The sequence below is a fragment of the Brienomyrus brachyistius genome, chromosome 15 (genome assembly GCF_023856365.1).
Source record: "Brienomyrus brachyistius isolate T26 chromosome 15, BBRACH_0.4, whole genome shotgun sequence".
Lineage (NCBI taxonomy): Eukaryota > Metazoa > Chordata > Actinopteri > Osteoglossiformes > Mormyridae > Brienomyrus > Brienomyrus brachyistius.
Window position 1 is genome coordinate 10,984,402 of NC_064547.1, and position 13,445 is coordinate 10,997,846.

Sequence of the window (13,445 nt, forward strand, 5' to 3'; positions counted from 1 at the left end):
CTACCTCTCTAATAGAAGCTTTAACAGTGGTTGGGGGCACCAACAGCCAATCAGCTTTCACTCCTTGACTTTAATGGGAAAATGTAAACTGCTGCCATTCTCACGTTTGATGGCAGGGTCCCTAAATTATGCACAGCTAGTCAATGGGTGATTGCAGTACAAGGAACAAAAGTGGGTGGAGCCCCAAACAGCCAATCAAAATGCACATACTTTACTTTAATGGGAAAATTACACCTGCCGCCATTGTCACACTTCTGATGGCTGGCTCCTCAAATTTGCATAGTGAGTAAATGGCTGACTGCGGCTAAAGGTTCGATAAGGTGGGAGAACCCTCCAACAAGCAATTAGATTTCATTGATATTATTTCAAAATTTACATAGCTGGCTTTTTCAGTCAACATGAAGTTAGTTCATGATCTTCACTTTCTAGTTGCCAATATTATTATTATTGGATCATTTTCAAATTGTATGAAATAAAATAGTCTAATTTCTCAAAAAACTAAAGAAGAATAAATATGAATGTACGGTGTAGAATACACAAGACAGACACGTTTTTCACGCCACAAATTTATCACTTGTACAAAAATAACTATTCAATACATCAGAAATAAAATGCAACACAAAGAAAAGTCTCTCTCACACAAACACACATATAACGAGGTCTAGCAATTATGGTAATGCTAGGGCAACTTATAATACCAAAGTATAACCTTCCCATACTGTAAAAATCAAAGGTAGAGTATAATAAGAATTACATGTAGAAATGTTGTTTCTGGAAATGCAGAATGAAGGACTGAAAAAACAATATGCAAATGCAAAGGTCACAGAAATAACAAATTACATCATTCTTATTTTGTTACCACTAGTATAAAGCATAGCTAAATGAAAACGAAGATTAAATATTGCATGACTACCAGGTGAACATAAGGACCATAAAGAATTGTGTGGAATTGAATTAAGCTGAAAACAAGTCAGGCTGCAAAAAATAGCAAGACTTAATTTGTCTGATATGTCTATATCCGCCCTTTGCAGAAGCTGGTCAATAAATTAATATCAAATGTGTCCTTAAGCTTTTGGAAAAATACAGAACACTTGTAAAAAATGTAAACATCCATCCATAGCTACTTGTCCTATGCAGGGTTGCGGGGGGTCTGGAGCCTGTCGCAGAAGCTATGGGCACAATGCAGGAAGCAAACCAGGATGGGATACCAAACCTTCGCACTCCAAGTCACCTCAGCATGTTTTTGGACAGTGGGGGGGAGAGAAACTGGAGGACCCAGAGGAAACCCCATGATGACACGGGGAGAACATGCAAACAAAAATAAAAAACTAGAAAATACTGTTAAAGGGAGACTGCATATCTGAATACTTCACTCATTTTTTTTAAACAATGTTTGAGTGGAACAGACAGACAGACAGAGAACATATACAATAATTTTTTCAGGGCAAGCTTCCCTCCAGCAGGCAGCAGCGAGGAGAAAAGTGAGCTAACAATCATAGAGGCATCACAAAGAGGAATTCAGGCAGGTCACGGGGGAAAGGACAATGTCACCAAAGCAACCACATGTCTGCACCACCAAGCCGAACCCAATATACTGACTTCTGACAAGAGAGAGATTTCAGAAATCATTTGGATGGATCAAAAATGTGCAATTAGCAGGTCTTTTTAGAATAGCATCAAAGTCTTGCACTCCACACAACATTATTATAACAGACATTCACTGATTATTCACCTTAAAATGAGGTCAGTAAAATCAAAGCCAATGTCATACAAAACAATGGGAGTGTGGTCAGCAAATGAAGGAAAATTCTGAAACTGCACGCAAGCATTTTATTCCAGCAAAATATAAAAGGCACTTGTTTGATTACTGGTGTTGACTGCATGCTCTTGGATCTCAATTGAATGCGTTTCAAATGTTGTGGTGCTAGAGCCAAAAGATTTACAGTATCTTGATGTTGAGGAGCCGCTTATTGGACCTTCTGAGTCACAGGAAGTTGGAGCATCTTCTGGTGAGAACGGATGGACACTCATGGTGAAAGGTACACCTTCACTTCCTTGACAACTGATGACCTGAAAAAAGAACCATGGGTAAAATCAGGTTTTATATGTAAAATGATGGAAAGTCACCTAGCTAAAGACTATTCAACTCATTGCGGATTTGTAAGCAAAAGGGTGTTTATCCACTTACCACTGTTCAACAGAGAAGCTTAATAGCACTGGCAAAACATGTAGCAAATATAAATGACTAAAACAGTAAATTGAGCAAGTAAAACATGAATTACAGGAATCAGAACTACAGAGTACAACATTTGAAGTAGGCAGCAATTTCAATATGATTTAGACTCCATAGTAGGCAGTTGCATTTTATATTTTATATATGTTAAAAACTTGCTAAAAATTATAGAAAAAAAATGTCCCTTTGTCACCTATCCAACCACTTCAACCAATTAGATATTGACCACTTCAGCTGAGATAAGGAAGACTATTATGGGCCCAAAGTACAACTCCTCCAAGGGGAAGTAAAACTAGTAAGCATACTGGTTTTACATTTTATTAGATTTCCCCAAGACAACAAAGAGACGAGTCATTTGAGAGAAACATAAATCATACATTGGAAATTGTATTGGAGTCCATGGGTCATGATACAAAGCCAGGTTCAGATGCATTTGGACGAGGTCATAATGGTTTGCTGAGGGTATACAGATTTCATAATAAAACTCAGAGAAGGACATTTTGCAGGCTGTGCCATAATAAGAAAAGTAAGTACAGTCGTCCCTCGCCACTTCATGTTTCAACTTTCGTGGCTTCACTCTTGCGTTTTTTTGTAGTGGATTACACCAGTTTAAGGGAGGAACAGATCACAGAACACACACTTCGGCTTATATCATGGCATTCGGGTCACAGACCAGATCATTTTTCAGATCAGCAAAAAAAGAAAGACAACCATAACTTTGCTTTCCATTTATTAGGACTGAAGGAAAACTCAAAGCAAGGAACTTTTAACACACCCGTTTACGCGAAGACACCAACTGCTTTGCCTGTATCTTTCCACTACGACTCTGCATCCAATGGAAGTCCACAGAGGACGTACGTCATTTCCTTTTTCTATGTTATACCGAGAGCACGACTTTTGTTTCTCGTGATCTCAACATAACCCAAAGTTGTTCTCTCAAGATCACAAAACAAGATATTGCAGAACAACAAAAGCAGTAGTCAGTCACCCGAACAGCATGTGTCATGAGACAGAAGGAAGTGGATTCCACTGAAAATGCCACGGCTATCACTATCACGCCATTTCATTTGCAGTTTATTACAATATCACATAAAATCTAATATTCGCCCTGTGCCCTACATATAAGTGGGTAATTCTCTCTTGTTGTGAGAAATAATTTTAAGTTTTAAAAATGACAGTGGCAAAAAAAACTATTTCAAATCATTAATTTGTGGTTCACATGTGTTGGGGGTGGGGGGTTTGTTTGTACGGATCAACTAAAGTGTGTTATGCATAGAGTAGCCACCCATCCGTTGTAATACGGGAGGATCGCACACTGGAACGTAACACGCCCCGTATTGTATGGGATGATGGTGGCAACCCAAGTTATACCACTTGTATGTTTATGAAATTTGTCAGTTACACGGACATTTATTGTAGGTGCTTGACATTCGTTCTGCTACATCAGATGTTCAAGAAATACAAACAGGATTCACCCGAAACAAATAATGGCAGTACGACGTATTTCTATAGCTTTCCAACCAGCATTAGCTGACTAGACTAAGATAGACATATCAAGCCATGGACCTTGTTTTATCTTAAATCAGCAGAAAAGGTAGCAAATTATTATGAATAAATTATATATGATAACATTATACTACTACGTTAAACTAACTTTTGTTTTCACCACTTTTATGTTACAATGAACCTAATGTTAAGGTAGTGCAAAATTTATGTCATAACTTAGTGCTACATTGAAACTATTTGCAAGGTGCAACCAATTATCTATAGTAGTGCAGAAACTCGAACATAGGGGCATAGGGGCAATTTATGTCCATTGTAGGTTAAGGGGGGCGACATGGTGGTGCAGTGGTTAGCACTGCTGCCTCACACCTCTGAGACCCGGGTTCGAGTCTCCGCTTGCGTTGCATGTGTGTGGAGTTTGCATGTTCTCCCAATGTCGTCGTGGGGTTTCCTCCGGGTACTCCGGTTTCCCCCCACAGTCCAAAGACATGCTGAGGCTAATTGGACTTGCTAAATTGCCTGTAGGAATGCATGTGTGAGTGTGCCCTGCGATGGGCTGGCCCCCCATCCTGGGTTGTTCCCTGCCTCGTGCCCATTGCTTCTGGGATAGGCTCCGGACCCCCCGCGACCCAGTAGGATAAGTGGTTTGGAAAATGGATGGATGGATGGATGTAGGTTAAGGCTGAAGTTACGCTTAGCTGGTACAAACCACTGCAGGTTAACAGGCCTTGGTGCATTTCAATTAACAGGCATTAATGACAACAACCAAAAGAACGACAAGATGGGAGCCAAATATGCATGAATGATGGATACAGAATAAGTACTACAGGAATAATCTGAGCCTACCTAACATGACTGGATTCCTTAGAGCTGCTATATATTGCAACAACAATAATTCATACTGTCATGAAAGTCCTGGAAAAACCATGGAATTAAGAAATCACATTTTCCAGACTTGGAAAAGCTACGTAAAAATAAAAAAATATCAGAAAGTTTTGGAAAAGTCACAAGATACTGGAGAGAGACAGGGTTATATGAATACTGATTGAAAAAAGCATAGTTCTCAAAAATCCTGACTATACTGTCCGCATCAGTGCAGGTTGTGAGTATGAAAGGCCGCTGGGACATAAACTGAGAGAAAATACATCCATCCATCCATCCATCCATCATCTCCCGCTTAATCCGGAGTCGGGTCGCGGGGGCAGCAGCCTCAGCAGGGAGACCCAGACTTCCCTCTCCCCGGCCACTTCGTCCAGCTCCTCTGGGGGGATCCCGAGGCGTTCCCAGGCCAGCCGAGAGACATAGTCTCTCCAGCGTGTCCTGGGTCTTCCCCGGGGTCTCCATAAAATACATTAACATTAAAGTTCTGGTGTTTTTGACCTGTTTGGAGTTCCATACACTGGCAGTAAAATACATGTTTAAAAAAACAAAGGTGACGTGCATTTTAATACTGTGTCAACACAGTACAAATTAACGTGTTAAAAAAGGTATCAGACAAGGATAATACTTTTCTATTATTATTTGTTGCTGTATCGTGTCTCGTGTTATATTCTTATTACCATATAATGACATTTCAGCTTTTAATCATAACCACTGATATTCAACATTTGCATTTTAGCAAAGAGGTTTGTTGTTTTGTCTGATTTGCTGAATGTCTAAAATTGGAACAAGTGAATTAAAAGGTAATCTGTGTAAATTTATCATTCAGTTGTTTGTGCTAAAAGGCAAAGTATTTATGCATGCAATTATAATTTCCCTGACATGACATAAGTATGATAAATGCATCATAAATGTCACAAAAGAATTAAATTAAATTTTTTTTTTGTTGTGTGTGGTGCAATTGTGTGGTGAGCTGCCATGGGGCATTTGTGACATAAACACAATGTGCTACCTGTGGAAAAAAATGTTCTACTATAAATTTAGATACAGAATGTGTAAAATTCAATTTTGAGACATGTGAGAATAATGATGTGTGTGTGTATGTTTGTGTGTGTATGTATGTATGTATGTGTGTGTATGTGTGTGTATGTGTGTGTGTGTGTGTGTATGTGTGTGTGTGTATATGTGTGTGTGTGTATATGTGTGTGTGTGTGTATATGATTCTGTTATCAGAAGGTGTAGCATTGTAGTGATCTTAGCAAATTATGCTTGTAAATTCAGCAGATACTGCAACAATTTAGCCCAAACAATTCTGTGAAAGATTGAAACAGCCTGCACCAGTCATGGCTCAGATGGGCTCTGCTTGGACAAACCAACAGGATAACTTCCTTGTGGTTCGCATTTGTTTTATATCTAGTCATTTCACTCCCCCTTTGTCATTTTTGAAGATTTTGCTGTAAAATCATCTCATTACAAAACATTGGTACGGTGGCCATGCAAGGACAAAGGGCATAAGTACTCACTATGTCTGTTGCTCCTGCCCAGAGAATTAGCAGAACTGGGTCTGCTGGCCTGCTGTGGGCCCGATGATGAGAATGTAGGAGCGGGGGCTGAGGCTGGGGCCAAGGCTCGGGGCCTACGGGGACTTGTTCCATCGTTGTCTGGAGTCCGGGGAATTTTTGGCCGGCTAGTGAATCCAGGAATATGATCGCTAAAAAGATAATGTTTGACATTAAAAACCTTCTTGAAAACCCCACAACACATAAAAATGCAAAGGTAGAAGGTAAATATGGAGCTGTTCTGAAAACAATGGTACGCATGCAAGGTTGTATTGCATATGTTAATGTAATACACATTTTAGCTCCGATTTTGCGTTTCTGATGCACGTCTCAGTGACAAATGCCAAGTCATATATAGAGTTTTTATTGTCCTGGATAAAGCAAAACCATGCCCTTATCCATCCATCTCTTCATCCATTACGGAGATCCATAACCTATACCAGAAGCTCATACTAAGCCATTGTTATAAAAAAGCAGCTATGCTCAGTGTAGGTTGTGATTGCTTACGACACTTGCGACAGTCACACAGAACACCGAAGCTGATTAAATGAAAGGGCTTAAAAGAGTTATCTTGTGTATCAAGGCTTTCGTGAGATTTATCAAAACCGAATTAAGCTTTTTGAGAAAGGGCAGTTTATACAATACACCAGCAGGCTTGATGAGATTAATGATGAAGCTCGCATGAAGATCTCATCCTTTTCTCAGTAATGATAAAAAGTACCTGGTTGGACCTGTTTGCCTCAAACTATTTTACAGATAGACTAACAGGACATACCGAAGTCTTTAAGTTTTCCTCTATTATACCGAGCTGATATTTTTCACCTTCCTGTTAGCTTTCAAGTTCACCATCTCATAAACCATGTGTTACAAGGAGCAGCAGCAGATTAACGCTGGCATGGCTCCCAGGACCCCCAAGGGGGGCTGGCCTTTCAACTTGCCAAGCAGGGGGTGCCAGGTAGGGTGACCTCCTAATGCATGTCGGAGGGACAATATGAACTACTTCAGGTTTTACCAACTACTTTACAACTGAAAGGCTCCTGTGTTCAGCAAAATTGTTTTGTTTATCTTGTTCTTTTACCGGTTTATTTTCTTGACTGAAAGACTCATCTAGCTGACTCATCCATCACCAGTGCCAGCACATTGGTTACATTTATGAAATATGCCCAGTCATTGTGATCTTGCCATGTTCCATTTACCTTGGAGGCTGAAAGTCGGAGCTGGGAATGTCATCACTCCAGACGTAACAGCATTCCAGTATAATAAGTCCATAAGCCATTCAGCAATACCAGACCTAACCAGGTTTGTTGGCAGCCATTGTTAGCAATTCCAGTTGATAATGCATTACGCAGTATTGTCAACATACAATCACTGTAACAACATGTACGCAGATAGAGCTTGGAGATACAATGTGTAGGCCGATGTAATGAAACACAAACAAGACAGAGGTGCTAATAAGCAGTATTTAACTGCAGCTTTAACTTCTGAGGCTGGGGCTGCAGAGGTTTCTCCGACTTTCCGAGTCAGAATTCCGAAATCGGGGGCATTCCATTTTAAATTTCTGACTAGGAATTTGGACATTCCAGCTCCCAGTTGAAATGGAATTCAGCAGAAGCCTACACATTAATCTGCCCCTGCCAAGCACGACAAAACAGAACTGGAGAATAAGCCTGGAAGCAGCTCACACCGAAGAAGATACCTACCTGCTGAAGCTGCCAGTGTACCCCCCCCCTGCCAGCTGGGGAGGGGCGTCAAAGCGCCGGCTCAAACCGAACTCCTGAGAGGAGCGCTCACTCTCCGAGTCCATGGCTGTGTGGCATGGGAAGAGTGTGCAGTGAATTGAATGGCATCAGACTGAAAACCATGACTCCCTTATAAGCACTTAGGAGCTTTTAATTATTTTACAACTACTGTTAACAATATAATTATTAGCCCCCTTGTCCAAAATTGAACAAAACCCTTAATTTTTCTAAGAAAAATGACTATTATTTAGAGTCTAAAGAGAATTGCTTCCAAAACAGACACAATTTCCAAGAAGTTTGATAAAAATATTTTACTGATGCATTAAACTGAAACAAGGAAAACACAAAAATAGCACGGCCATATTTGTTAGCCCTTTGAAAATTAACAGTCAATAGTGTAGTCCTTCTGACTCATGAATGACAGCAAGCTCTCACAAGGTTTGCTAGTCTCCTGAGGGATCTTAGACCATTGTTCCATGGCAAATTGCTCCAGCTCATGCAAATTAGATTGAGTGTGGACCTTAACCTTGAGATCTCGCCAAAGACTGAGGGTTGAGATGAGGGCTTAGAGACAGCCACTCCATGATCCTGATTTTGATGTTCCTCAAAAAAAATTCTGGAGCAATTGTGATGGTTGTTTTGGATCATTACTTTGCTGAGCGACGACCAAAAGCCAGACTGGCAACAGATTTCTATAAATTAGCATTTAAAATGTCTATGTAATCTTCTTTCTCCATTCTGCTTGTACCTAAGCAAGGCTCCCTGTGCCTGAAGCAGCAAAATAACCCCACAGCATTATGCTCCCACCACCATGTTTAACTGTGGCAGCTGTGTTTGGGTTGAAGGCCTGTCCCTTCCTTCACCAAACAAAAGTTGTGTCCATGTGCCCAAACAACTCCAGTTTTGTCTCATCAGACCGAAACGACAGAATTCATCCCCATATTTCAAATGGTCCTGGGAAAACTTGCTTCGATATGTGTGAACAACGGGGCTTTCCTTGCCCGATGACCTTGATGCTTCCCACGACTAAAAGTCCTCACAACAATTGCTTTTTGAGACTTCAAGTCCAGAAGAGGCCAGTTTGATGACGATGGCCTTTGCAGTGATCCAGAGGTCCTTGTTGGCATCTCTGATTATTTTACTCTAAATGCCCCCACAGCCACCCCCCGTAAAATGAGCATCCAACTCTTTTTACAAAGAATGTAAGGGTGATGCTGCTCTATCTTGCCTTTAATTAGCCCTAGTCCTGCTCATTTCAGTTCTTTTATTAGAGTGTAGTGCTAATTGGTTGAGCCAATCAAATCAAGTCACATGGGATTCAGGTGTGGTTTAACACCAGAACATCTAATTTTACTGCAATGCTTCCTGACAAATTCACATGGGGCTAATGATTTATTTATTTTCAATAAAGTTCCAGCTATATAGATTTTGTTTATTAAATTAAAAATGTTCCAGTTGGAGGTTTTTACATTGATGAATGTTTTACTTTGTAAAGTTTGAAAAATTGTTAAAATTGTACATAAATGTAAGGAAAATGTCCCATATCTCATAGGGGACTAATAACTATTGCCTTAATTGTATATATCAAATTATATATTTTGCCATCTGGTCCCTTCTGTCCCTTTAATTTGCACCCAGTGAGCATTTCATCAGGTACACCTAATTAGTACCTGGTAGAACCTGTTTGACACTAGAGCTATTGTAAAGAAAAACTAGCTGAACATTCCATAGTCTTTCTGCATTCCTCTGTTGTACTGAGCTGCTATTTTTCACCTTCCTGTTAAATACTTAAAATAGTCTGAGCGATTCTCCTCTGACCTAACTCCACGTGTTTTAGTTGATCCTCAGAAAATGTATAGACTGCAGTGTGTGAAAATCCCAGGAAGGTGGCTGTTTCTGCCACATCTGGCACCAACAATCATACCACATTCAAAATTACTTATAAAGGGATCTGATATTCTGTCAAACAATAAGCAAAATGACCCTGGCTGAATGTATTCAGCTGCAGTCACATGATTCACTGTTTGTAAGAACAGGCTGTTAGCATTAGCATAACCTAATAGACTTACCACTGAGTGCATACTTTACCAAGTTGTACATTTACAGCGAGAGTACATTTATATTACAGGAAGATATGACTGGGAGCTGAAGCACATTTATACACCATGCACTGTACACCCTAGACCTAGACCTAATGTATTTTGCTTCATTCTCTGCGGAAATATTTAACCCTTGGAAGACTGAAGGCTCTAGAGATTGGATCAAAGTTTGGTAAGTTTATAACCATTTGAAAACTTCACAGTAAGACCAGGAAATCTGACGGGCGCTGTTCATTATAAAGCAGGCAGACATTAAAACTACTTTGTACACAGCAGTCGCATAATGCCGTTAGTGAAGCCATATTCAGAAGCACAAGCTTTGCTAAAGGCCTAGATTTAAAGTGATGAACTCCTCTTTGCACTAAGCGTATATGACCAGGTTATACATAGTATGTCAGAACTGCAAAGCTTATTGCTGAAAAATGACTAAGACCCATGGATGGTGCATGTATGAGGGGAAGGCAGCAGGTGTCCCAGGGTGGGCAGAAGTCAGGCACTCATTCAACCGAGGATAGTTTGGAATAATATAAAAGACTTCTCTTTGCCTCTTAACCCTCGACACACCCAAGCCTTGCTGCCACATCTGTAAGCCCAGTGTCCACATTATTTCTTTTCAGGTGCCTGATTATGTGTTTTATTATATTGGTTTTTTTTTAAGTCACATGGTCTTTTCCCCTCTCACCTGTTCAGAGTCTTAAGCATGCATTGTAGAACAGAGGTGTCCTGTTTAAACCACGCGGGTTGCTGAACTACATGAGATGGATTCAACATTAACCATCCGAGAGCTGCCCACATGTCGATGACGTACCCAGCGATGGGTGCACAGAGTTTGTACTGCTGCTGCGAGTCGGGGGCCGGGAGTCAGTGCAGGGCAGGCTGTCCTTGCTCCTCCGGCGGGACAGCGGGGGCTGGAAGTTACTGCCTGCACGAAAGTCCCTGGGATGGAATACAGACAGGCTGGCGGCTGAAAGCATATGTGGCAGGTACAGGCACAGATCCCGAGCCACAGAGCCATGCTGATGTCACCACTTTAGATCTGACTGCTGACACACAAGAGCAGAATGTAAACTAACTGGCACTTTTGACGCACCACCCCACTTAATGTCACTCTGACCAACAGGATCCGGCATGGCAGAGGCCCTCTTTATACACTCACTCACTGTTTGATCAGAGGGCTGCGCTGCAATTTCTCTGAGGCTCATTAAATGGACTCTCAGACACTTCAGGCAGGAGCAGTAAGTGACAACACCTCTGACAAAGCCATACCATGTATGAGGAACCTTTTGTTTAAGGTACTGGGGGACAATCAAGAAAATGACTGCATAAAGTAACGGGTTACTTCGTAACCATTTAATAAATATAATCCTTATATAATTTTACCTATATTTTTCCGCTAAGTGTTTGCGGATTCGAACCCTGGACCATTTATATGCCGTATTTTAAGTCATATTGAAGCTGTCCTTGAGTTTGAATTTTATCCATCAACTTCAGACAAAGGTTTTATGTTTCAAAAGGAATGGTGTGTCACAGAAATAATATAGCAGTTCATTAAACAGCTACGAATTAGGGGTGCAAAAATGCTCCGAATGCACAGTTTAGGTCAGACCTCAATTTGTGAACCACATTCAGACTCCATTCTGCAATAATGGAGAAAAAACACCACAAACTTGAAGCGCAACAAATTGAACTGAACAAACAGTTCACTATCATGAACTAAACCAGCTGTAGAAATAGGCACAACCCAGTTGGTTTTCACCAGTCTGGCACTAACTTACGTTTTTAAGAGTGGACAGCTGAGGTTTCTTTATTCAAGTACTATGCACTGGTGTTTTTTCTTATAACATGAATGAAGATGCATCATATGCAGGTATTTTGTTTCTGAATAAATTTTTGTTATATGTATATTTTATTTAATAATACATAAAGTTAATATGAAGACATTTTAGAATTAGTGCATGTTTCATATCACCACAGTTAAATCTGTGTCCTTAAAGACTACATGTTCAAGTCTATTTCCATGTATATGTGTGTGTGTAGGTGTGTGTGTGTGTGTGTGTGTGTGTGTGTGTGTGTGTGAAATTTAAGTAAAATTTCCAAAGAAATGTGAAAATTATGCATTAAATTATGACTAAACCAGTTTGTATCACTGACTGCATCTACTCTAGATTTAGTTGACTAAGTATTCCATAATACTAAAACTAGAAACTAAATTGCATTTGTTTTTTTCAAAAGACTAAAACAAAACATGAATCAAATTTTGCTATCAAAATGAACACTACTTCCTGCTGAAATTATGCCTGATAACGAGGTGCAGGAGGCCACTGCAGAGGGACATAGAGATAAAACAGCCGGAGGGTCCTCATGGACCAAGGGCCAAGATGCCAACATCAGCACAAAGATGGCATTTTCTCTAAGCAACATTTCAATGAGTAACATTTTCATTGCATTCATCAAATGGAAAAACACTGCACATTACAGACACACAAAGATAGACTTACACCATGTAGACATTTCGGTGTGAGCTGGGGGTCACTGGCCGTTGAAGAGGTTCGTCGATGCTCTGGCCCAGTGGGGTAGCTGTCCTCCTCTTGGATCTGACCACATTGGTCATGATCTGAAAGCCAAATCAAGCATCCATGTTTATTTCTACCCAGAAGCATAAACATACCTGGAAAGACCATGTGCAGGAAGTATTATGATTTGACAAGTACACTATCAATCATAGGAAAACCATATCAATATACTGCATAAACAGAGTAACAATCATTATGTTTGAGTTTCTCAACAGTCACGACTATCACCACTGTGTTGGACAGATTGGTCCAAGAGACATACCCCTAGGTACTCCGTGGTGAGGAGCAATTCTCCTGAGAGCTCCTCGAGCTCCAGCTGAAGCACCTCCTCTTTGTCGAGGTCTGCCTCCAATGCATCTTCCTGTGAAAGAAACATCATTTACTGAAATGAATAAAAAGGCATCAAGATAAAGGAGCCAAGTGAGTGGCTGGGAATCACCCTGTGAATGGGGAAGTAGTTTGGTAAAAGGGGATTCATGGCCTCATGCTGAGAAAGTGCAGGTTCTGTAAGGAGAGTGAAGCACCTGGCCATATATGTGCATGCAGCTACGCTTATAATACAATCGACATTGACAGTATTTTTGTACGATTTATTTATGAAAATTAGATTTAAGACTAAGATCATTCAAGTTGGTTGTATTGTACATCTTTCCCTTGGGCTTCCTGGAACATAAAATCATTTCTGTACATCAAGTGGTAAAATTCAGACATCATCATCTTGCTTGCCACTCTCGCATGCATCTGAAGATACATACCCCAGCACCCTTCATTCTACCTTCCATCTAGCATTCACTGTGACGTTTACATAGTTACAGTCCAAATGGGCACTGAATTAATATTCACTGTCATATAGGATTTTA

At 40.4% G+C, this 13,445-nt stretch overlaps 1 protein-coding gene across 6 annotated transcripts in view; it reads right to left on the minus strand.

The window, feature by feature from the left end:
- Positions 1–550: 550 nt before the first annotated feature.
- LOC125708635 (lisH domain-containing protein ARMC9) overlaps positions 551–13,445 on the minus strand; it is a 30,691-nt gene continuing 17,796 nt past the window's right edge. For 4 of the 6 annotated variants that reach the window (XM_048976316.1, XM_048976317.1, XM_048976315.1 and 1 more), the window contains 7 exons: positions 12,848–12,946; positions 12,511–12,626; positions 10,821–10,948; positions 7,875–7,980; positions 7,371–7,465; positions 6,139–6,326; positions 551–2,070 (listed from right to left, as the gene is read on the minus strand). In XM_048976316.1, coding sequence (XP_048832273.1) covers positions 1,831–2,070; positions 6,139–6,326; positions 7,371–7,465; positions 7,875–7,980; positions 10,821–10,948; positions 12,511–12,626; positions 12,848–12,946 — 972 coding nt within the window. In that variant the 3' untranslated portion in view covers positions 551–1,830. Of the gene's footprint in view, positions 2,071–6,138; positions 6,327–7,370; positions 7,466–7,874; positions 7,981–10,820; positions 10,949–12,506; positions 12,627–12,847; positions 12,947–13,445 lie in introns of those variants that run through there. The other 2 variants (XM_048976318.1, XM_048976320.1) reach the window with 2 other exon arrangements.